We start from the raw sequence: 27400 nt of genomic DNA, 5'->3' as shown, positions 1-27400 counted from the left end.
CTAAATATTACAGTCCTACAAGATCCAAGGTCAGCTGACTGCAGACACAGAGGAAGCACACATACAGAGGGCCTCCTTTAAACGGTGTATGTGGATTTTCAATTGCACGGAGGGTCAGCATCCTTAACAACTGTGCTGTTCAATTATACCTCAATGAGGAAAATTTTTAATATATACACACTAATAGATTCTACTATTACTATTAAAGCAATTTTAGCTAATAAAATGGGAAAGAAATATGTGAAATATATAAAAATCAGACTACTATAAAGTTTCCTTGGGAGAAGCTCTTACCTTGGTGCTTCCTCTACCACCTTCTGATTTCTTCGCTGAATTGAGCACTCTCTTTCATTGAGCCACAAAGCATTCCCATGTTTATCACCTAAAACCTGAAAGAGCAATAATACCACTTGAAAAATTACAGAGCCATCTCCATAGCATATGTGCCCAATTAACATTTTCTCCATGCTACACCCCTTGGATTTTAATACTCCCACCTCATAAAACATTTGTACCTCTCAAATACAGTCTTCTTTTGGTTGACATTAGTGGAGGAAAATTTTATATTTACCACTCCAAAACTCAACTGAACACTTTTATTAAAGACTTGAGGAAAAAATTCTCATCTTACATTTCCAATACACTGGGTAAAATATCAGAATCAATTGTACCAATTTTGTGAGGGACAATGAGTACCAATAAAGGGAATATATTCTAGATTTCAGTGGCACGCAGGAGAGCCACGAGTATTATTACAAACATCTGTCTGTTGTTAATATTATCATGTCTGTTGATCAGGAAATGCTATTTCATTTACAACCAGTATGTGGTCTGTTACTTATATATGGATATTTTTACTGTGGTTTATTTTTGTTTTAAGAAACTGGTAAAAGGTCTGGGGTTAATATATAACATTATGCTTTTTCCCATTTGTAATAATGGGAAATAAACTGGAGTTTTAAATTTTAATAAAAATTTTAATAAAAATATATCCCAAATACTGAATGGGACATACTTTTACTTTAAAAAAAAAAAAATCACTGTTTATCTGAAATTCAAATTTAACATATATCTTATTAGCTAAATCTGGAAACAGTAAAACATGCTCTTTATTAATGTTTTTGCGTAGAATATTTGATCAGAAATAGATTAATCTATTTTCATGATTGAGGAGTAGGTGCATATTATTGAATGCATATATTTAAGTTCACAGAGGTAAAAGCTCTCCTAGAAGCCAAAAACAAGGCACTAATTTAAGCTCCAAACAGCTATGCCACCTCTCTGGGCAAGTCACTGTTTTCCCATGCATTATAAATAGTAGATAATATCATCTTAATATTTTATATGGCTGCTGAAAACATCAAATCAAAAGAGATCATGGTTTAACAAGTATAATAAACTATAAAATGAACAGTTAATAAATGACTGCAAGGTTAATTTTTAGGAATAAAACCTACCTAAACCTCAAGAATGCTTCCAAACAAAGGAAAACATTACAGTAATGAAATGCCAGTAAGTTGGAATTTTATTTCTAAGACTCAAAGGTCACTGCATGAAGTACATCTAGAACTATTTTTAAACGTTAAATTTATTCTATCTCCTTTTTTATTCTAATTGACATGGAAGTGAAAGTAGACTTAGTCTCCAAGAAATAAAGCCACAATAACCAAGAATCCTTAGAAACATTTTCAACTGTAAAACATCAGATTCAAATATACACAGAATCAAGTTTGTTTTTCCCTGAAGTCTGTGTAACTGTGCCGCGCAGCTTGTGGGATCTTAGTTCCCAGACCAGGGATTGAACCCAGGCCATAGCAGTGCAAGTGCCAAGTCCTAACCACTGGACAACCAGGGAATTCCATTAATCAAATGAAGAGACAAAGTAACCAGAAAACATTATAAATAAAAAGTGCCTGTAAGGGAGGTTAATACTTAAACACGTCATAAATTTTTTAAACTTTTAATATAGCCCTTTAGAGATATGCACGTACTGAATATGGAAAGATCTCCCAGATATATTGCTTACTGAAAAAGCTTTATCATAATAGACTGCTCCACATAATGGCAAGCCCTTTAACATCCATGGATCCAGCCCATAAAATGCCATCAGTGCCCTGGTTTAAACCACACAGAGCTGTGCCATTCCTACTGCCAGTGCACAGTTTCAGCACAAAAAGAACACAGTATGTGATAGCTTGTGTGAAAAACAATAGTTGATATACATGTATATACTTCACAGACTATGGCAGGATATTCAAAAAACAGTAACAGTGCCTGCTTCTAGGGATAGAAACCAGGGGACTTGGAGACAAGGGTGAAAGAAGGCTTACTTTTCATTGAATACCCTTTATCATGTGCACAAATTATCTAACATTAATTAATTAAAACTGAAGAAAATAAGTAAAAAACCTTCCAAGTGTAGACCAGATATGGGAAACATCTGTGTTGCCTATTTAAGTTACTGGGAGATATTTTCACCTAAGTTTAAAAATATCGGCTAGAATATACACCATGGTTAATTAAAATAAACTAAAAGCTTATGTAGAAATATAATTATTTAAAACAACTGAACAAACATTTACTGAGTGTTAGTAATGTGAAGGACACTGCCTGGTTGCTAGGGACAACAAATGAATAAGATCCAGCCTCTGCCCTCAAGGATTTCTTCGTCTATGAGGAAAGTCTGATAGCTAAAGATAAAATGGTGTAAGTGGTCTTCAAATAGCACAAATAAGTGCTAGATGGGGAATATAGAAAAGGGGGGGAATTAATTTTGCCTCTAGGATCTTACAGGAAGGGTAGCCCAAATATCTCCCCTAAATTACAGACTTAAATATCCAACAGTCTACTCAACACCTACATTTTGATATCTAATGGGCATCTCAACCTTCACTGGCCCATCTTCATACCCTGATTTCCTCCCCCAAAACATGCACCTCTCACAGTCTTTCCCTTCTCAGTAAGACAGTCCCACTCTTATAATTCGTCAGGCCAAAAGCCTAAAACTATCTTTGATGCCTTATTTTTTTCTTATACATCACATCCGATCTTTAGAAAATCTGGTCTACATTCACAAAATATCCAGAATTCAATCACATCTCACCTCATTGTATTTTTGATAAGTGAGTGTCACACTGTCTTTAAATACAGAGATCTTCACATCACAAAAACTGCTCTTGAGAAACCATACACAAGAAGTCTCATCCATACCTGAACCAAGTCTGAATATGAGATTCTGGTCTTGGAAGGAAGGTAGATATATTCTGCCTATGGAAGGACATGATCATTGGGGGCCATAGAAAGGGTTGTGATAACTAGTATCCAAAAATAGCCCTGAATATAACAAACCATGGTATGCACACCCTTGCATAAGCACTTATGGCAATGATGCTAGGCTGGCCAAGTGACTTGCAAAATGCAACAAAAGTGATCCTGTGCCACCTAAACTTTAAAAGGCAGAATGGCTACTTCACATAGCTCTGATACTCAATATAAGAAGTCTGGATATCCTGATAGAAATTCCACATGGAGAAGTCATGTGGAAATGCCCCAAGAATGAATAAAGAGAGAAAGAGAGAGGCCCGGCTGTCCCATGTCTTGGCTGACCTCACCTTCAAGTCAATCCTCCAATGCACTAACGTTGGATGTTCCAAACCACTCAAGCCCCAACATGACTACTGTCCCACTGGACAGACACCTAGTGAGGCAAAAGATGTGTCCAGCCGAACCCAATCAACCCACAGAATCATAAGAAATAGTTAAAGGTTGGGTAGTTTTTTTTATTGTGGCAAAATATAGGCAAAATTTACCACTGTAACTTCTTTTTTTTTTTTTTGCGATACATGGGCCTCTCACTGTTGTGGCCTCTCCCGTTGCGGAGCACAGGCTCTGGACGCGCAGGCTCAGCGGCCATGGCTCACGGGCCCGGCCGCTCCGCGGCACGTGGGATCTTCCCGGACCGGGGCACGAACCCGTGTCTCCTGCATCAGCAGGCGGACTTGCAACCACTGCGCCACGAGGGAAGCCCCATTGTAACCATTTTTAAGTGTACAACTCAGTGGCATTAAATAAGTATATTCACATTGTTGTACAACCTTAAAGTTTCAAATCACTGCATTTTAGGATGGTTAATCACTCAGCAATAGATAAACAAAACACAAAAAATAAACAAGTGGATTTAAAAAGGACACTGGATACAAGATTAATACATAAAATTCAATTGTTGCTACATATAAGCAACAATCAATAGGTAAATAAAATTCAGAAAAAAACATTTATAGTGTCAAAACTTATCAGACATCCAGGAATAAATCTAATGAAAGATAGATAAAACCTCTACACTCAAAACTACAAAAAAATGCTGAGAGAAATTAAAGATATAAATACATGAAGAGATATTCTAGTTCATGGCTTAGAAAACTCAATATTGTTAAGATGTTAATTCTCCCCAGAATAATCTCTAGATTCAATATAATCCAAATCCCATCTGATGTGGGGGGAAGGTGAGAGTGTAGGTAGAAGGTAGAGACAGATTGACAAGACAAAGTCTAAAAGTTACATGGAAACTCAAAGAATCTAAAAAAAGCCAACATTATCTGAAGAAAAACAATGAATTTAGAGCACTTACAATACCAGATTTTTACACTTACTACAAAACCAAAATAATTAAGACAGTGACCAAATGTCACTTAATTTACAGCAAATGTACACCACAATAAATGATGCTGGAAAAATTGGGTACGAGAATCTAAGAAAATTTACTGCGACTCCATCTCACACCAAACAAACAAAAAATTCAAAGAGACGAACAGGCCTAAATACCAAACCTAAAACAATAAAGCTCCTAACTTGGGTACGCAAATTGGACTTAAATTGGACTTCAACAAAATCGAGAACTTCTATTCATTGAAAGACATTATTAATAAAGTGAATAGGTAAGTCACAGATGGGGGGAAGATAGATTCCACATATAAGTAAGATCATACAGTATTTGTCTTGCTCTTAACTTATTTCACTTAGCATAATGCCTTCAGGGTTCATCCATGTTGTCACAAACGGCAAGATTTCATTCTTTTTTTAGTGGCTGTGTGTGTGTGTGTGTGTGTGTGTGTGTGTGTGTGTGTGTGTGTGTATGGTGAAGGACTCATAATCAAAATAGATATAGAACCCTGAACACTCAATAATTCCAAAAAATCTAATTTGAAAAAGGGGGGCAAGGGTGAGACTTGAGCAGTTGCTTCACAAGATAAGATATCCAGTTTTGGTCAATCAACTTATAAAAACATGCTCAGCATCAATATTCATCAGGGAAATGCAAATTAAAACAGAGATACTATTACATGTCCAACAAAATGGCTAAACATTAAAAAACTGAAAACACCAAATGTTGGAAAAGATGGCTGAACTGGAAACATTCATATATCATGGGCAGGAGTATATATTATTGATAGAACAACCACAGTATCTATTAGAACTAAACATAACCTGACCATGTAATCCAACAATCCCTCTCCTCAGTATATGCGAAAGTATATATGTTCATAAAAAGACATAGCAGTTTATTCATAATATCAAAAAATGGAAACAACCTAAAGGTTCACCATCAGAAAAGTGGATAAACTGCAGGCTATTCAAATATGGAACACCACAGAGCAATTTTTGAGTGAATGATAATGCACAGCCTCATGAACCTCAGATATGATGTTGTGTGAAAGAAGCCAGCACAAGCAAGTATGTATCATATGATTCCATTTATACGCAGTTTAAGAACAAACAAAAACAATCTATGGTATTAGATGTCAGAACAGCAGTTAATTTTGGTGGCCAAGGAGAAGGACTGACTGGAAGTGGTATGAAAGAATCTTTTGATATAATGGAAATGATCCACATACAGATCTGGATGGTTGTTACACAGTTATGTATGTGTATAAATAAATTTTTACTAAATTGTACACTTAGGTGGACTTCACTGTATATGTGATATTTCAATTTAGAATATCTAAAAACAAAACCAAACAAAACAAAATCCGCTAGCCTCAGAAAGAAATACATTACATTCAATGTTTTAAAAATATAAATGGATTATACGTTTGCAATTTGTTTTTTCCACTCTGGAAGATTTGAGGATCTACATGAAGATTTCCTAACTAAAAATAATATCTATGTAAAGTGATAATTAAACTTAGAAACTTAGGCCCGCGGTACGCAGGCCTCTCACTGTTGCGGCCTCTCCCTTTGCGGAGCACAGGCTCCGGACGCGCAGGCTCAGCGGCCATGGCTCACGGGCCCAGCCGCTCCGCGGCACGTGGGATCTTCCCGGATCTTCCCGGACCGGGGCACGAACCCGTGTCCCCTGCATCGGCAGGTGGACTCTCAACCACTGCGCCACCAGGGAAGCCCTACAATCTTAATCTGAGTAGAGGAAATGATTTATTCATCTCTATCCAATAGCAGAACGCCTGCCACAATAAGTCACACAGACATCTGTGAACTGAAATGATACAAGAGTCCAGGTCAGGCACTTTTCTTTTAAAAATGCCCCAAATTGGCCCAGTATCAGAAGGGGACTCAGTGCGCCTCTAGGTAGAATACATTCGGCCTGGACGGACATCTTGTGACTATTGCTTTCTGGAGCTGGGCTTCTGTATCATTCCCTATCCAATCAACATTCTGGCACTTTGAAAAAAGGATACCAGACTCCAAAGGGAGGCAATCAACTTATGTACATTCTCTATTTCATACTTATTCGAACATACCGGAACTTTCACAATCGTTCTAAATGTAAGAAAGGATGTGTTTCTAATAGGAGTAAGCCATATTATTTTAAAGTTATAATAATTCAAAAGCACCTTAAAATGTACCAACCTGGACTTCTATATGACGAGGGTTATCAATAAATTTTTCTATTAGTAGCCTATCATCACCAAAACTAGAAGCAGCTTCTTGAGATGAAAATCTAAAACCATCCCTGTAAAGAAAAACAGAACAGTCAAATGAACACAAAACAAATACAGCCCTCGATATAAAAGAAAGCTAATTAAAGGTTTATTTGCGCTTACTTCTGAACAAAGCAGAGAAAAATTCACTTAATATACAAATAACTCAATTAATTTTGGTTGAACAACTCTTCTACTCACTAGCTCTGTGACTCTGGGTGAATGCTTTAATTTCCCTGATCCTAGACTTTTACAGAAACAGGAATACCAATACTTATTTCACCAACTGTTAAAAATGAGGTATTTTTAATAAACCATACAAATCATATAAAATTTCATTTCTTTGACCTTACTATACCTTAATTCCACTAATAAAAATATATAAAAATGCATATCCATTTGACTCAAAAGTCAAAAGATGCACACAAAAATGTAAAGGACCTAGACAATTGCACAACTGGGGCAAAGCCACAGCAAATATACTCAGTAAGAATACAAAAGGAGGGTCCTCAAGAAGACTCCCTGATATTTTAAATACACAGCTTTAAAAGCAATGACCTCCCACACATCCATACAGATCATTACAATTTTATCTTCTTTAAAATTGTTCAAAAATAATAATTAAAAGAGAAAAGTTCGATTTTTTAAAATAAAAACATGAATTTAATTATTGCTTTGTATATTTTATTTCCAAACTATAACTTAAACATTATCATCATTAAAATATGCTTACTAAAGTCATACACTTTGAAATGAGTTCACTCAGTCTATTAAAAACTCAAACTTGCTTACCTAACTAGAGTACCATACTAACTAGAGTATGTTATATTCCATTCATTGATATACTTACTCAAGAGTATAAAATTTAATTCCTTTTCTATGTAATTAATAGTTTCTTAATCTTCAGATCAAATACCTGTATTTAATGTTCAACATTAAAATTCTTTTAATCCTTTCATTTGCAAACACTCCATCTGGAAATATTAGAAATAACTATCTCATTTGTTTGCGTGCTTGGAAAATACAACATTGCAAGTAAACACAGACTAGAAGGATAAATTTGAAAACATATTGCGAAAATTTCTATTTCTCAGCATTCTCAGAGAAAAGGTATCACGTTTTCTTAGACCTCCATTACTCCCTTGATTTTAGGGAATGGAGTTTAGATCTCAGGAGACCACAAACCTCGAAGAAACGAGAGCACAATGAATCATTGTTTTCGATACCATATAACCAACTTTTTTTTAGGTGGGATACAATGATTCACAAGGAAAAAACAGAGTACTTTACAGTTTGTCTCTGCTCTAATGATTTTAAAGTTTTCATTTGCATTTAAATCAAAAATACCAAATATTTAAAAAATCCAAGTCACCCAAATAAATTATCAGGTTTGAAAGCATTACCAACATGTTTTGGAGCTCATGGAAAAAAACTGCATTTAGATCATCTGTAGCACTCAGGAATACATTCATTCAATAAATACTTACTACTCATGAAAACTATGTGCCTGGTGCATATATATATATATATATATATATGTGATGGAAATACAAAATTAAAACAAACTGCCCTCACAACACCTAAAGTCTAGTGGGGTTACTCCAAAATGTAGACATGATCAATTTTCCATTTATGCCATAACATTTCATTTAAATTGGGATAAGGCAGCAATCCCACTACTGGCATATACCCTGAGAAAGCCGTAATTCAAAAAGAGTCATGGGCTTCCCTGGTGGCACAGTGGTTGAGGGTCCGCCTGCCGATGCAGGGGCGGCAGGACCCCACATGCCACGGAGCGGCTGGGCCCGTGAGCCATGGCCGCTGAGCCTGCGCGTCCGGAGCCTGTGCTCCGCAACGGGAGAGGCCGCGACAGTGAGAGGCCCGCGTACCAAAAAAAAAAAAAAAAAAGTCATGTACCACAGTGTTCACTGCAGCTCTCTATTTACAATAGCCAGGACATGGAAGCAACCTAAGTGTCCATTGACAGATGAATGGATAAAGAAGACGTGGGACATATATATACAATGGAATATTACTCAGCCATAAAAAGAAACGAAAAAAACAAATCCCGTATGCTAACACATATACATGGAATTTAAACAAACAAACAAACAAAAAAATGGTTCTGAAGAACCTAGGGGTAGGACAGGAATAAAGATGCAAATGTAGAGAATGGACTTGAGGACACGGGGAGGGGGAAGGGTAAGCTGGGACAAAGTGAGAGAGTGGCATGGACTAATATATACTACCAAATGTAAAATCAATAGCTAGTGAGAAGCAGCCACATAGCACAGGGAGATCAGCTCCATGCTTTGTGTCCACCTAGAGGGGTGGGATAGGGAGGGTGGGAGGGACACCCAAGAGGGATATATGTATATGTATAGCTGATTCACCTTGTTATACAGCAGAAACTAACACACCATTGTAAAGCAATTATACTCCAAAAAAGATGTTAAATAAATAAATAAATAGGGATAAGGAAAAGCAAGTCAAAGATTATTATGAAAATATGAGTCCACTTTCAACAACCTCCATGACTCTTACCCTAATTTATTATACAATACAACAAACACTATACTTTTTAAAATCTTTCAGATGTTCTAAAGATTCTAAGATAAGTATAGATGCTACTTCCCTGAAGATGTTACAAGAGGGACACACTCCTTAAGATAAAAGAATAAAGCAAAAAGTAACACACCATTGTAAAGCAATTATACTACAATAACTACGTTAAGAAAAAAAAGAATAAAGCAATTAATGGCTACTAAGTTTTCCACCTGAAGAATGTTAAAATTTTTGTGGATTATGCACAAAAATTTCTTCCTCGAGGGAGGAAGGAGCAAATGCAGTGCAGCATGATATTAACAGTTGGTGACACCAGAAGACAAAGTGACACCAGAAGACAAATATATGGGTGTTTTCTGGACTGTTCTCTCAATTTTTCCAAAGTTTTGATTTTTCCAAATTAACAGAGGATACAGAGCAAATTTTTAAAATGAGGGTCCTGTATCATTATATCAAATAATGTTACACTTCTGTTAATTTCAACAAAGTTTTAGAGATGGCTTATTTATCAAGTTGAAAAGAGTAATTTTAGGTAGAAAATTGTCTATGTATGTATTTTTACTAATTATATGAAAATATTTTGAAACTATGTGACACTTACTGACCAAGAAAGGGTTAACTTATTTACCAAAGATGCCCAATATATGAATAGATACAGCGATTTCCAAAAACACTGAATTCTAAATTAAAATCCATTGGTTAAAAGCAGCATAGCAAATCTCATTGCCAAGAAACTGAAGAGTAATCCTACCATAAAAGAGTATGTTACTTGGAGTAGCCCTGGAGAAATGACTGACAAGAAATATGAGATCCTAAGAACAATAATGAAAAATAAGTGCTAAGGCTTTCAGTGAAATGGCTATATAAGTGCCATATAAAAGGGGAAAACACTGATAAAAAAAATTAGAGTTCACAAAATACACATCTCTTATAAAACCATTCATTTGTGTTTAACATCTTTATTACCTCATTCTTTACTACAAATAGACTGTAGCAGATTGTCTTTTCCAAACACGGCCACAACAGCATCTCCCATTCCATGTGCTCTTCTAAGAAACTTGCCACTCCTTCACAAGGAAGTGAAGTCTAATGCCCCTCCCCTTGAATTCAGGTAGAATTTGTGCTCACTGGTAATCAACAAAATATGGTCAAGGCAAAGCTGTGTGACTTCTGAGACTGGATCATGAAAAGTGATACAGCTTCCATTGGATTTGAAACAAATACTCCTGGACCCCTGGGTCACTATGTAAGAAGTCTAAAGTCACCATCCCGTGAGGAAGCCCAACCAACCCATGGAGACATCCACTAACTCACAGGGGTTACAAATAAAGCACAAGAGATAGCTTCAACACCTGAACTTCAAAAGTCAAGTAAGACAAATTATGCGGTAAAAATGGGGCTAAGTATGCCTCCTACCCTTATGCCTGCTTCCACCCACACACAACAACTAGCCAGCCCAACTTAAAACATTTCACATAGTTAACCAATGCTCTGCAAGTCTCCACTATCAAAAGGAACCACACCAGGCAAAGAGTTCCAGAGCGAGGCTAAGAAGCAGACCATTCTTCAATTAAGCATCTCAATTCTGAAGATAAATGCCCTCACGCTGACCTTAACTTCTCGGCATTTCCCAAGAAATTTTCAAGTAAATTAGCGTTGCAGCATATCCATTTAATTCTTATAAATCAACACTAAGGCCGAAGAGAGAATAAGAGCAAAAAAATAAGATAACTTAAACAGGGCTTGCAAGTCACCCTCAAGCACTCAAACTCCACAACCAACCCTCAGAAAACCCTGTTGCCTCTACTTTCAGAATTAAACTCTTTCTTACCACTCCCACCGTTACACTGGGGAAAGCCACCGTCACCATTATTTTGCGTGGATTATTTCAACAGCCTCCCAACTGGTGTCCCCGATTCCGGCGTTCATGATTCTGCCCCCTGTTAAGTCTATTGCCAAGAGAGCAACCAGAGTGATCCTTTTAAAACTTAAGTCACAGAATCTTGACAATTGGTAAATCTGGATGATACGTATACAGAAGTTCATTGTATTCTTCTACATCTGTGCACATTTGAAAATTTTTATAATACAAAACATGTAAATCATGTTAGGAGCTTGTTGAAGTTCCATGATTGCGACTTCTCTACTCAAACCCTCCAGTGGCCCCCGACCTCACTAAGAATGGCCTACGGGGTCCTAGACAATCGGCTCCCCACTTCCTTCTAGCCCTCCCCCTGCCCCCACCAGCTGGCCAGCCCGGGATCTCCCCAGACACACTGCTGTGTCACTGCCTCCACACTGGCTCTTCCCTTGCCTGCACCCTAATCCCCACACGCCTCCCTCCTCGCTCAAGTGTGCCTTCTCAGTGAGGACAGCCCTGACAACCCTGTTCAGAATGGGAATTCCCTCCAACACTCCCCATGTCTCTTCCTTTCCTCCTTTACTTTTCTTATATTGCTTATCACCTTCCACAGTAGGATATGATTTACTTTGATCTTGTTCATTGTTTGTCTCTTCCTACCAGAATGGGTTTCTGAACCTTGTTTATGTCGTGGATGCCTTTGGCAGTATCATGCAGCACAGGAACCTCTTGTCAAAATAAGGTTCAAAGTGATTTAAAATGGAGAAAAGAAAATGCATAAGATTATATAAGAAACAAATTACATTGAAATATAGGTATCAAAATATTTTTTAAAAACAAATTTGGGATATCATGTACTTGGGTTCTTTATTCATTAATAAGCTCCAACAACAAGTCTCACAATCACTGTAACTTAGAGATACCTGCAACAATGTAATGTGATAATATAAGGGATCTCTTAAAGGGTAAAAAGTCCCACAGGTACTACTACTATGGTAGCTTGTCTATACTGGAGGAAACACTAAATTCCAGTTTGAGGCTAGTGAAAGAAATATGCACTATTTTTCCTTATCCAGGCGCACAAACGTCCCTGAACTTTACGCGTCTGTGAATTCAAAGGTTAAGAACTCCTGATCCAGTTATATACTGGATATAGAGGAATAGAGAGAACTGCATAGAGGAGTGGATTATTTTATCTGTTTCTGTTCATTGCTGTATTCCTGGAACCTTACTAAAACACTGCCTGTCACACAGGAGGCTCTCAGTATCAAATATCTCAATAACAAATATCACCAATCCATGCAATGAGTTTATTTATGCTGGGTAAGTGTAAGATGGGAGAGGAGAATCTGACGTTACCTCAGTCAGTATCTGGTATCAGTGCCACACTGAACGTGAGACTGGGGCTGAAAGGTCTGTACTGGGCACATATTATCACCCCACCTCTAACACACAACCAAAAAACAATGGTGTCCTGAGACAACTGTCTTCTAGAGTTAAAACTATCTGTACAAGTCTGCAGTGTGGTGTCTTCCCCTCAGATTTTAAAGGGTAATATATTGCCTCTAGGAGATTTTTACCTCGTATGTTCACTTTAGAACCTAATTTCTGAATTAGATTTGTATTGGATGACTTTCACACCAACTACTCCAGATTTCTCTTTCAGAGATTTCAGGGAATATAGGAAGAAAGGGAAAAAGAAAGGGAGAAAACAGAACTAACCATTTGGAAGATCAAATTACTTTTGGGTAGAGGAAGGGCAGGAAAGGCAACATTAATGATAATAATTCAGTGATTTTTTTAAATTCCCCTCCTTCAAAAAATGACATAAATCTCTCTTGCTGCCAAACCTTGAAGTATGTAATACAAATCTGAATAGAGTCCCTTGAAACCTGCTTGTACTAGGCAGTTGTTCAAAAAAATTATTTTCTAATCCCCATGATGTTATCAATACATTAGGTTTTTAAATTTTTGTTTTAAAAGTTTCTTTTGATTTCTGAAACTACTACTAAGAAAGTGTTCTAAATTCAAAACAGAGTGCACTGCATGTAAAGGAGATACAATAATTTCCAATTCAAAAGGAAATATATTTCACACTATAAAGTTACAATAGTAGTTCACTGTTTTTATAGACAAGCAAAGGGAAGCAAATGCATACTAATACATAAACAGATAACATTATGACTGCTTTCAAATATATATGGTTCAAATCTTTGATCACATTCAGAATTACATAGCCAAACGTTAGTAATTTTTGCCTCGAAGACAAAATCATGACCATAATTTTTTAAAATACACTGTAAAAAGATAATCCTTTATTAATGTTTAAGAAAGTAAAAACCTTTCGATAATAGGATAATCATCATCAAAATATAAATAAGAAACTTTTCTGCATAATTTCAATTTTTCCCACCTAGAAGAGTAAAAATTAGATGATTATTATAACTATTCCATTATGCTTTTGGTATCTGTTTACTTGTCAGTTTAATAAAACTCTAGTAACTGCAATTTTCATCAAAAGTATATTTTGGACAGAATCTCACCTGGTCTCTTCATCATCCCAAGCGATTCGCATGCCTTTCCCACCACCACCTGCTGAGGCCTTGATCATAACAGGGTAGCCTAACAGCAGGGAAGAATTAGACAGAAGTTCAGACTTTGATCATTTGGATGCATGAGCATGACAACTGACCACATGTTCGATAACACAGAAGACAATAACTAATTTATTTAAAAGTTCCTTTCTTTAGAGTCAGGAAAATAACATCAGTGTAATGATCTTACATATATTTTTTAAACGAGTGTGATCATTTTAAAAGAAAAAGACTATTTGTATCAATAAATATAACATTTTCCCCAATAATGAAATCAAAAGCTAAGAAAACATAATTTGACAGTGGATTCCAAAAATGGAAATAGATACAGTATTAATTAACCAAGGATATAAGAAACAACTTTTATAGCATTAAGGAAACACACACACACACACACGCATTCTTTTGATTCCCCAAAACTGCTGTTTGCATACATAACAAATTAAATTCCCTTTTTTTCAAAAGTAATGGTTTACAGGTACTTGAGGTATTTTCATCTGAAAAATCACAGGGAACCCCTGCAGCTTTTATCTGCAAGAACTGACATGATGGCTTTGGGAAAAATCAAGCCATGCCTGGTATATTATGACTGGAGCAGAAGATGCAGAGCTCACTGGTATCAGTGGAGAAGCTACGGCACTACTCCACTCAGTCAAGAGGCAATGAAATATCTAGACTTAGGGAATATTATGAAAATACAAAGTCAGGCCCAAAACAAAGGACATTTCCAGCCAAAGTTTTACAAGAGAAAATTAATAAAATTGTTGTTAGTAAAGAGGACTGCGTATTTAGAGTAGTTATTATAAAGTAAAATTTCTGACAGCGTGAGTCATCTACAATGATTTATCAAGAAAAGCTGTGAAGTCTCTTTGTTCAGAGGTTCTCCGAACCTCTGAATAAGGTGGAGATACTCATGTCTGAGACCACTTGTTTATGATCTTTGCTGAAGAAAGAAGAGGTCAGTGAGCCCTTAAAGGACTCTTCCTGGCCTGTGATGCTCTAATAGCACTACACTCTAGCTATAGGATCTTCACAAAAAGGGAAGACAGGGCCAAATGTCACAGACCTTTGACCCCTAAACCACAAAACATCACTTAACTTCAACTTAGTTAAAATGGCACTTGCTTCCTAAGTGATTCATAAGTAATTAAATTTTTTAAATTCTGATGTTGGTTACATTTATGTGAGATAGACTTATGTGGGACAGCATTTTAAAAGCAATACTAAGTACACTAAGAACAAGAAAGATGAACATAGTATTTTCACACTGGGAGCCTTATAATCTAGGAAGAAAGAGGGAAAGTACCCAAATAATTCTCTCAACGGGAATTCAGAAAAGAATTACAGGAAGGTAAGAAAAAGGGGATTAAGCAAAGCATATTATAGATAGGGCCATTTATATAAGGCTATGAAGGATGAGCAGGATATGAACATGTTAGGCAGGAATAGCAGAAACAGAGGTGGGGGAAGCACAGGACAGGTTTAAGAAAGGACTGAAACAATTTGAAGTCCACAGAGTATCTCTAGGATGGCAGAGGAAAAGAGAACTCAAAACATAAACTGGGAGCACATTACACTACACACTCTTGCGTGCTACAGTTCCTGCTTGAGAGTAATAAGAACGGTGTCTGTCTTGTTCAGTGCTGCAGCCTCACAATGAGTACCACATAAAGGAATTAGACTGAGATCAGTAAAGAAGAATTAGCTTGTTTCTGAGCAGTGAAGAAACAATATCTAAAAATTAGAAACCAGCATGCCTGAGAAATCCTTTTAAAAACAACTTAAGGTCTTTTTTATCCCCCAAAAATTGAACTGAATTGTCATCAATTCACCATCAAAAACTATTTATCCATGTGAACAGGAAACCACGAGAGGTATGATATCCACATCCCATATCTCTACTATTTTCAGTTCCCACTGAGGATTAGGAAATTTGCAGTTATTCTGATTCCAGTATTAATCTCATCTTAGTCATTTATCCACCTATGGACCCTGGACTATATAGGGATTTGTAAGGTTCACAATAAGATTGGGAAATTGTCCTTGGTAACAAGGAACTAGATGGCAAAACAAAACACACAGAATAATTTGTCAACAAGAAACTATTGTATGTTCAGAAAAGGTGAGAAATCGTCAGGCAACAGGGCAATATATAATAAGACAATTGCAATATGGTCCCTCCAAAGGAGGCAATGCAGCGTTAGACCTGTGAATACATATAACCCAGAAGAGAAGACTCCCTGACAAAAATTTAACAAGCCAAATATTAAACAACTGGGAGAGAGGGAGAAACTGGTAGAAGTTAGGGACATTACAGTCACGAACTCAATATAATTTTTGAGCTATAATTGAAAATAATATAATGGTAAGGTATTCTACTCAATTTCTTACGCTAAGTAAGTCATTAAATTTCAGACAGTACATATTTTTATGCTTGTCACCATGCCATGGAGAAATGACATCTAGCTATTCGGAAAGCAGGGAAAAGAATATTCCACACAGATGATATTAAATAATATCAAAAAACCCAGTGTGTCACCCCTACTTTCTTATTGTGCCTGTGGCTCTAATTAGGGTAAGCCATGGGGTGCCAGGAACTGGACGAAAAAGGAAAAAAAAGATTCAGTCAAAAGTTGACATTTCCGGAAAAATCAGAAATGATCAAGCTGATGGCTATTGCTTCCCCTCTTTTCCCAGCCTGGGTATGAAATATCCACTAATGTTCTCTCACATTTTTTTTTTTAATCCATTGGAGTACTTACTCCTCTGTTCAACTTTTGTCTAGAATACATTTCTTTAATTTTATATTCTTCAGTTGACATATGTTTGAAACAGAACAACCTTCCTCATCATAACAAAACAAAATTCTCCAAGGTTTTTAAAAGGAGACGAATCTCCTGGTATGATAAGATGGCTTAAAAAACAAAAAAAAACCCAAAAAACCCTCAGGTCCTAGTGCTGTTCACAGATATTTCCTCACCTTTACCATCCTCTCATTGAATGCCTACTCCCCACTACCTGACCTCCCCTCCCAGACCCAGAGATACATGCCCCACTCCTTCTAACAGCCCAACTCCAACATGCACAAAGTCTCCATTACTTATTTCCCTTCTGCATGATGCTTCCAAAGACATATCTACTAAGTACTATGTGAGAAAAATGTTAAAAAAAATTTTTTTTTTTAAACAGAAACTTAGTACCAAAGTCCTAAAAGGTTTCTATTCCTACTTTTCTGTACTCAACCTTCAAGGAAGGGCAGGTTTAACTGCAGGACAAGATAACTTCTCTGGTTTCCTTTCCTCCCAGCAATCAGTATGTCTTACTTTCCACCATAAGCAGCAATCCTCTTTCTAACTCTACCATCAAATTTTCATTCATCAACTCAAAAATATTCACTGAATAAATACTTTGTGCCAAACACTGATCTGGCTCCAGGGGATACAAAGATGAACAATTCAGAAAATTATCTGCTCTTGTGGCACTTACTATATTTGGTATCTAGTAGAGAACTATATATAAATATACATGCACCTAAGTGTTTGTGTGTGTGTGAAACACATTAAGTGGTGATAGTTGCTACAATAAAAACAACAGAGGGATGTGATTCAGAGTGATTAATGTTACTTTTCCCTGAAAAGGCTTCTCTGAGAAAACTGATATTTAAACTGAGACTTAAATTGACAAGCTAGAGCAAGTCCTCTGAAAAATCAATGAGGGCAGAATATTCCTGACAGAAGGAACAAGTTGGAAAGGTTATATAGGAGAGTACATTGACCTAATGTAGTCCTAATTTTTTAAGATCACTTTGGCTGCTCTGCAAGGTATGAGGTGAAAAAGGGCAGGGCTTCCCTGGTGGCGCAGTGGTTTAGAGTCCGCCTGCTGATGCAGGGGACATGGGTTCGTGCCCCGGTCCGGGAAGATCCCATATGCTGCGGAGCGGCTGGGCCCGTGAGCCATGGCCACTGAGTCTGCGCATCCGGAGCCTGTGCTCCGCAACGGGAGAGACCACAGCAGTGAGAGGCCCGCGTACCGCAAAAAAAAAAAAAAAAAAAAAAAAAAGAAAAAGGGCAAAGATGGGAGAAAGGAGACTGATTAGAAAGCTTTGTGGTGGTCCAGGAGAGAGCGAGCTATAACCTGGACTTGGCTGTAGATACAGAGAGAGAGAGAGAAAGACAGAGACTTGAAGGTTGTTTTAGAGGTAGAGTCAGCATGACGTGTTGATAGTTAGGATATGGATGCCAGGGGAATGAAGGAAGCCTCTAGGAGCTTAGGTGCTTTCCCATTTAGTGACAGTTATGGATTCCAAGCCTAAAGAAACAATTTTTCTTGACCAACTAATAGCACCATGTTGAGCTACACAAAACACACACTACATAACCCCCCCCAACCCCCTTCAAGCAAAACCTGCTCCTATACAGGGTGGCATAAACTGATAACTTAAAGGCTGATGAAATGACATCTTAATGATATAAAAATCATGAGTCATATAATAATCTTAGGTAGTTTTTTCACCTACAGTTTCTTTTTTTTTTTTTTTTTTTTTTTTGCGGTACGTGGGCCTCTCACTGTGTGGCCTCTCACTGTGTGGCCTCTCCTGTTACAGGAGCGCAGGCTCCGGACACGCAGGCTCAGCGGCCATGGCTCACGGGCCCAGCCACTCCGCGGCATGTGGGATCTTCCCGGACCAGGGCACGAACCCGTGTCCCCCGCATCAGCAGGCGGATTCTCAACCACTGCGCCACCAGGGAAGCCCTCACCTACAGTTTCTTGAATAAAAATTTCATAGAATATAATGACTGATGGAGAAGGAAAAGTAAAAAGAAGGAAAAAGTGAGATATTTCTTGGGAAATGTCCTAATTCCTAATTTGGTGGCACTAACCAGAAATCTCTCAAGGGTCAAACAGAAGGTGTGATTTTTTTTTTTTTTTTTTTTGGTCTTCTTTTAAAAACAATTAGGGGACTTCCCTGGTGGCACAGTGGTTAAGAATCCGCCTGCCAATGCAGGGAACACGGGTTTGAGACCTGGTCCGGGAGGATCCCACATGCCGCGGAGCAACTAAGCCCGTGCGCCACAACTACTGAGTCTGCGCTCTAGAGCCTGCGAGCCATAACTACTGAGCCTGAGTGCCAAAACTCCTTTTTTTTTTTTTTTTTGCGGTACGTGGGCCTCTCACTGTGTGGCCTCTCACTGTGTGGCCTCTCCTGTTACAGGAGCGCAGGCTCCGGACACGCAGGCTCAGCGGCCATGGCTCACGGGCCCAGCCACTCCGCGGCATGTGGGATCTTCCCGGACCAGGGCACGAACCCGTGTCCCCCGCATCAGCAGGCGGATTCTCAACCACTGCGCCACCAGGGAAGCCCTCACCTACAGTTTCTTGAATAAAAATTTCATAGAATATAATGACTGATGGAGAAGGAAAAGTAAAAAGAAGGAAAAAGTGAGATATTTCTTGGGAAATGTCCTAATTCCTAATTTGGTGGCACTAACCAGAAATCTCTCAAGGGTCAAACAGAAGGTGTGATTTTTTTTTTTTTTTTTTTTTGGTCTTCTTTTAAAAACAATTAGGGGACTTCCCTGGTGGCACAGTGGTTAAGAATCCGCCTGCCAATGCAGGGAACACGGGTTTGAGACCTGGTCCGGGAGGATCCCACATGCCGCGGAGCAACTAAGCCCGTGCGCCACAACTACTGAGTCTGCGCTCTAGAGCCTGCGAGCCATAACTACTGAGCCTGAGTGCCAAAACTCCTGAAGCCCGCGCGCCTAGAGCCTGTGCTCCGCAACAAGAGAAGCCACTGCAATGAGAAGCCCGCGCAGCGCAATGAAGAGTAGCCCCCGCTCGCCGCAGCTGGAGAAAGCCCGCACGGCAACAAAGACCCAGCGCAAACAAAAATTAATTAATTAATTATTTTTTTTAAAAAAAACAATTAGGAAACACTTATACAAGGTCTTTATTTCCCTAAAGAAAAGGTTCAAAGCAAAAGGAAATGAAAGTTGTTTCAGAGAGTAAAACAGTCCTCTAGATGGGCAGACCACGCTCTGATAATGGAACGTCAGAAGAGAAAACCAAAAAATCAGGGGGGAAAATGCCTAAGACAGACAGGAAGGAAATCCCCAGATGAAAATTATAAATACAAGTATTATGCATTATACTAATATTTGTTGAATTCCTTTACTCTCCTTTAATGTAAAACAGTTCACTTACCTTTTTGGGTTGGGGGAGGGGAATTTCTGAAAAACCCAAGGTGGTTTTTGTATAGAGTGATCCACAATGTGAATTTACCTGATTGTTTTCTCATTATTAGAGTCAGAATTTTTTTAAAAATTTAATACTACACAGCTGATGCTATACCCTCAGTCTTAAATTACACAAGAAAGCAAAGAAGAAAAAAAAAAGTCCATTTGTCCTTTTCCTCATAAAGTTAGGTTTGATTACTTGATTAAGACGGTGTCCATTAAATTTCCTCATGAAGTAACATTTTCCATTTGCAATTAACAAATGATCTGTAGACTGGAAACTTGGAAACTGTGGATATCCTATACTCAATATTTCAACCAATAGTAATAATAAACATTAATGATTCTTGCTTTAACTAATTTCTACATTGTTTGAAGTAAAATAAGTTTAAAAAATGAAGATACAGTTTTTTTGCCTTCCTCAGTATTGCTTCTCCAGTAGCTAAAAGAGTGCCTGAAGAACAGCATGCAAAATAATAATCACTAAGTAAATGGACTAATTAATTTCAGTAGTTGCAAATCACTTATTTTTACTGATGTGATATATTTCACAGTATAAGCATACTGAAGCATTATTCATTCTACTGTGAGTGAACATGCAGATCTATACACACAATGCTCCCATGAATATTTCTGCAGGCATTGCTTGGAATACTGCGCAAGAGGTTCCTGGAGTGTATGTCTAGGTTCCTGGAGTGTATGTCTAGGAGTACAACTGCTGGATGGTGTGCAACACTTATGAAGTCTTTCGTTTTAAAAAGTCCAATTTCTCCAATTTTACCTCCATTATCACTGTACTTAATACAAACTACCAAATCTCTTCATAGGACTCCTGTAGTAGCCTCCTAACAGAGCTCCCTACCAGTACAATTGGTCCCATCAAACTACAAAGAGGTCAGAAAAATTTCTTTTAAAAAAAATATATATATATATAAAATAAATAAATATAGGATCACCTCTCTCTCCTGCCTAAAACGCTAAGGGTTTACATGGATGAATAAGCCATATATGTAAGAACCATAGATGTATAATGAAACAAAAATTATGAACTCACAGATAGGAAGTGTAGAAGGTAAAGAGAGATAGCCTAACATATACTTGTTGAATCAGAATACCAAAAAAAAAGGTATGTTAGACTTGCCCTAAGAAAGCTTTAAAAAAAAGCCTAAAAGGTATCAATCTGAACATCAATTAACTTATCTATCAAACAAAATAAACCTGAACATCTTTTAAATAGAAATAAGAAAATCCAAACATGGTATTTAACATTCACAATGTCTACAATCCAATAAAAAATTAAGACACGTTTGGAGGCAAAATGTGATCCACACAGAAGGAAAATAGTCAACAGAAACAAACCCAGAAATGAAGAACCTTAAAACAGCTATTACAATCCTATTACAAATTACAGTCATTACAAACACTGTAAGCATGGGAATGGAGTTAAAGGAAAAATGATCATGATGAGGAGAGAAACAGAAAATATTTAGAAATTAAAAATGGAATTTCCAGGTTTAAAAATAAAATGACTGAAAAGAAAAATGCAACAGTGTATATATAGAAAGAATTATACCATGACCAAATGGGATTTATTCCAGGTATGCAAGGCTAGTTCCACGTTCAAAAACCAGTTAATCTACCTCATCAATAGGTTAAAGAAGAAAAACTATATGACCATATCAGCAGATGCAGAAAAGGCATTTCACAAAATCCAACAGCCATTGAGTTCAGCAAGCTAGGAATAGAAGGAAACTTCTTAGACTTCATAAAGAACATCTACGAAATACCTACAGCTAACCTCATACTTAATGGTGAGAATCTAGATGCTTTCCCCCTAAGATCAGGAACAAGGTAAGGATGTCCTTTCTTACCACTCCTATTCAGTATCTTACTACAGGACCTACCTTATGCAATAAGACAAGAAAAAGGTAAACAAATTGGGAAGAAAGAAATACAACTTCATTAGCAGGAAATAAAACTGTCTATGAAGAAAATCTCAAAGAATCAACAACGACCACCACCAAAAAAAACCTTCTAAAACTAACGTGATTATAGCCAAGTTGCAGGACACAAGGTTAACATACAAAAGTTGACTGCATTCCCAAATACCAGCAATTAAAACTTGAAATTAAAAACACCATACCATTTACATTAGCCCCCTCCAAAATAAAATACTTAGGCATAAATCTAACAAAATATGTACAGTATCTATATGTGGAAAACTACAAAACGCTGATAAATGAAATTAAGGAAGATCTAAATAAATGGAGAAAGATTCCATGTGCATGGATAGGAAGACTCAATACTGTTGAGATACCAATTCTCCCCAAACTGATCTATAGATTCAATGCAATCCTAACCAAAATCCCAGCACGTTATTTTGTGTATATCAACAAAAAGATTTTAACATTTATATAGAAAAGCAGGAGACCCATAATGGTCAACACAATATTAAAAGAGGGTAACAAATATGAAAGACTACATTACCCAACTTCAAGACTTACTATAAAGCTAAGTAATAAAATCACCATGATATTGGTAAAAGAACAGACAAATCAATCAGTGGAATAGCATAAAAAGCCTGGAAATAAACCCACACAAATACAGTCAACTGATCCTTGACAAGAAAGCTAAAGCAGCTCAATGGAGAAAGGACAGTCTCTTCAACAAACGGTACTAGAACAACTGGACATCCATAGGCAAAAAATGAATCTAGACACAGTCCTTACACATTTCACAAAAGTTAACTCAAAGCGGATTGTAGACCCAACTATACAATGCTAAACAATAAAATGTCTAGAAAATAAATAAGAGAAAATCTATGTGACCTTTGGTTTGGCGATAAGTTCTTACAAACAACACCAAAAGTACAATCCATGAAAGAAAAACATTGATAAATTGGACGTTATTAAAATTAAACACTTCTGCTCTGCAAAAACACTCTTAAGAGAATGCAGACCCAAGTCACAGCCTATGAGAAAATATCTGTAAAACATATCCGATAAAGAATTTATATCTAAAATATACAGAGCTCTTAAAACTCAAAAATAATAACCCAATTAAAAAATGAGTAAAATTTTTGGACACCTTAACAAAGAAGATAGACAGATGGTAAATAAGCATATGAAAAGATGTTCAACATCCTAAGTCATCAGGGAAATGCAAATTGAAACAACAATGAGATACTACTACACACCTATTAGAATGGCTAATATCCAAAATACTGACAACACCAAATGCTATCAAAGATGCAGAGCAGGGCTTCCCTGGTGGCGCAGTGGTTGAGAATCCGCCTGCCGATGCAGGGGACACGGGTTCGTGCCCCGGTCTGGGAAGATCCCACATGCCGCGGAGCAGCTGGGCCCGTGAGCCATGGCCGCTGAGCCTGCGCGTGCGGAGCCTGTGCTCCGCAACGGGAGAGGCCACAACAGTGAGAGGCCCGCGTACCACAAAAAAAAAAAAAAAAAAAAAAAAGATGCAGAGCAACAGGAAAGTTACTCTCGGACGGTGGGAATGCAGAGTGATCCTACCTAAAGCTAAATACAGTCTTACCATGTGACGCAGCAGTTGTAGTCCTAGATACTTACCCAACTGAGTTGAAAATTTATGTCCACACAAAACTTGTGCACAAATGTTTATAGCACCTCTATTCATAATCGCCAAAACCTAGAAACAACCAAGATATGCCCAACTTGAGACTACTATAAAAGACCAACCAATATGCAGAATTCTCTCTAGGAGTAGCTAAGGCCTTTGCTGAGTCTGCATCTCAACTCAATTCAACTTCTCCTTCAATCCAGTTTCTTTCACTCCCTCACATGTGTTGGTCCCAAAAATATTCCCCAATAAAATTCCAGAGTCTGCTTCTAAGACAGGTATCCAATCTGTGACAGAGGAGCACATCTGGAAGGCTATTACAGTGATCTAGGCAAGAGATGACACTAGCTTAAACAAAGACAACAGTAGGATAAATGGAGAAAAGCTGATGAATTCAAGATTTAGGAAATGCTGACAATGATATGCAAATGGCAAAACCACATAACGCAATATAATAGTGAATGCTGAGCCACAGAGAAAGTCTCACTGCTGATCAAAATCGAGACCACTCTACTTCCTGCCTCTGTGATCCAGGCCATTTCAGATGGCATAGAACAGAACTCCTCCCTACCCCACAATCTTACCAATGGGAAGTAAACATGTAGGATAAAGAAAAAGTAAATTTTTGTTGTTTAAGGTCACAGGGGAAGGGCAATAAAAGTATGAAATACTGGAGCTCTGATAAACTAATGACAATTGCATAGACTCAAATAAAAATTAGCACACTACTAAGTTTTCCGAGGAAATGTAATTCAAAATCTACTAGGCAATTTGGCTGTCATGAAACACTTGGCTACACTGAAAAGTTCCTATTGTGAATACAAAGAGATACTTCCAAGCAATTTGGGAAAATAAATTCCATCATCAATGCATTTCCCATGTTGTGTTTATTTGGTCATAATTTTCCACTTTTTACTGTTGTCTTTTAATTACAAATTAGTTATATAGTTCATTTAATTTTATCATTATCAGTTTAGTTTTGGTATATCTTTGGTTTAGCACACTTCAGACTGAGGTGATGCATATTTGTATCTACCTGCGGTCTTTAATTATCCAGTAGCTAGAATGTAAACATATATGTGTTGCAGTCCAACTATGAATTATTCGTATCTACTACTACCACAGATATACACAACCTCTAAAAAAGGTATGTGTAGGTGATATTTATTATCACTGAGTTTTTACCACTGGAAAATGAAAAAGGGTGAAGTGGGCACAGGATATTTTGCCTTTCCTAAGATAGCCATGCACACATAAATACATAAATAACTATATAAATACACTGAGTTTAAATAAGAATGAACTAATATTATACACATTAAGATATAATCAAGCTGTGTTATAAGAAAGTAAACCAATACATAACAGTACTTGTTTTAATATGGCAAAGAAAGGCAATTACATTTTTGGGGGAAAAACTGATCTGGCCTACCTATTTCCCTCTACTTGGGCAAATAAAAAATAACTAGATCCCTAACTCTGATCCAGGGATCAGAAACCAAGCACACGTCAGTGTATAGATTAGAGCAGAATGGGTTCACAGACAGAAAGTTTCCAAACAAAAACCAGTCTTAATGTCTTCACATTCGTGTCTGAACACTATGCAGAGCCTTTTGCAATAGAGTAATAGAAAAAAGAAAAGGCATGCAAGAATGAACTACAATAAAACAAAGAGAGAGAGGCAGTGGAAACAAATATGACACGGTAAAATACAGAGAGAGAACTTGTGAAATCATGCTTAAACCCACAATGTGTATACTGGCATAATAAAAGAAAATGTAAGTACCCAACTGACAATGGGAAAGAAAGAAGGGACACGGAATACACATTCCCAACTCCCAGGGACTATCATTCTAACCTCAAATGACTGCATTACTTCAGTAATAGGAAAACTGCAAAATAAAAACCTCATTCTTTAATGAATTTTACAAAGAATACTTTAACACCATTTTCTTCAACCTTAGGCATTTCTTAATAAATCTCATAGATAGATAGATAGATAGATAGATAGATAGTAAATGTGTCTTCTACTGAGGACCAAATTGGAAAATGAATTAACGTTACCTAAGATTATGAAAATGGTATAAATTGTAATATCTTTTCAAAGTCTTCCTCAATGTATCTTTAACCACAAAGTCATATACTACATGTGAAAAGTTTTCTAAGCAGTATGAAATAAATAAAATAAATAAAAGATTTCAGGGCTTAGCTAAGTATTTCTATCCCTCTTTAGCATGAAAAATTTGTTCTTCTATATATTAAAAAAAAAAAAAAAGCAACCTTTTTTTAACGTTATACCATGCCAAAAGGAAGATGAGAAGAAGAGGCAAAGGACAAGGAAAAAAATAGCCAGAGCAGAGAAGAAAAGACAAAGCAATTCCTATACACTTACCAGAGACAGAGGCCAAGGCATAGGGGAGAGCGTAACTTGCAAAGAACGTTAAGATGTCATGTCAACAGTTAGTGTGAAGGCAATAAGGTTCAGGAAAAGACTCTCATACATTTGAATTTTAAGATTCCTAAAAACTTCCTTTAGTCCTGCCTTGTGAATCCAAGGACAGCCTATATGAATTGAAGAGCTATAGTCATTAACAACCACATACTAAATGTACCGAATAATTCTAGATTTTTTTTGTAGTTATCTATTTGCTGAGAGTTTATCATGGTTTACTTCATACTCCTATTCTTCCCAGGCATCTCCATTACAAAACTGGAGATTAAGGAAAAACCGTGAGAAAATTATTGTCAAATCATGATCTATGAACACTATGAAAAATAAAAACTTTAAAAAGTGTGACTACTTACTTCATTTCCATACTTATATATAAATTTCTATTTTGATTCATTCACTGAATAACCATTTGCTGAATATATACTATGTGATGATCATTGTCTTAAGTACAAGAAATACAAAGGAAACTAACCCATGGTCAATTTTACTATAAAATAGTAACCAGATGAACATAAAGCAAACATTTGCAAAGACAGAATTTACTTAATGGAGGGAGCCCCACACTATTTTAAGAGAAGAGCAACCCATCAAGATAATTCAATAAAACGGGCAGGCAGATACTTCCACATCAAACTAAGTCCCAGGAATATTGTTGGACAAGGAACATACTTTATGAGATACTGTTCTAGTTTGATACTATTTTCTCCTTTCCTTTAAATATCCTTCATAACTCAATCATTCACTCTTTCACTCTTCCTTTTAATAGAGAATTACTTCAGAAAAATATGTATTCTAGGGCTTCCCTGGTGGCACAGTGGTTGAGAATCTGCCTGCTACTGCAGGGGACACATGTTTGAGCCCTGGTCTGGGAGGATCCCACATGCCGCGGAGCAACTAGGCCCGTGAGCCACAACTACTGAGCCTGCACGTCTGGAGCGTGTGCTCCGCAACAAGAGAGGCCGCGATAGTGAGAGGCCCACGCACTGCAATGAAGAGTGGCCCCCGCTTGCCACAACTAGAGAAAGCCCTCGCACAGAAACAAAGATCCAACACAGCAAAAATAAATAAATAAATTGATGGACTCCAACACCCAACATCTTTTTTTTTTTTTTTTTTTTTTTTTTTGGTGGTACGCGGGCCTTCCACTGTTGGGGCCTCTC

General features: G+C 37.2%; 1 protein-coding gene across 7 annotated transcripts in view; it reads right to left on the bottom strand.

Annotated features, from left to right (window-relative positions):
* The window catches only part of PCCA (propionyl-CoA carboxylase subunit alpha), a 378662-nt gene that overhangs the window by 231540 nt on the left and 119722 nt on the right, over positions 1–27400 (bottom strand). For all 7 annotated transcript variants that reach the window (XR_008619078.1, XM_028497435.1, XM_007103730.4 and 4 more), the window contains 3 exons: positions 13905–13983; positions 6865–6967; positions 295–389 (listed from right to left, as the gene is read on the bottom strand). Coding sequence is in view for 6 of the 7 variants with exons in the window: in XM_028497435.1 (XP_028353236.1) it covers positions 295–389; positions 6865–6967; positions 13905–13983 (277 nt within the window). In the remaining variant the exon portion in view is untranslated. The remainder of the gene's footprint in view (positions 1–294; positions 390–6864; positions 6968–13904; positions 13984–27400) is intronic.

Source organism: Physeter macrocephalus, chromosome 13 (assembly GCF_002837175.3).
Source record: "Physeter macrocephalus isolate SW-GA chromosome 13, ASM283717v5, whole genome shotgun sequence".
Lineage (NCBI taxonomy): Eukaryota > Metazoa > Chordata > Mammalia > Artiodactyla > Physeteridae > Physeter > Physeter macrocephalus.
The sequence above is the reverse complement of the archived record's forward strand: the minus strand, read 5'-3'. Positions and strand labels throughout refer to the sequence as shown.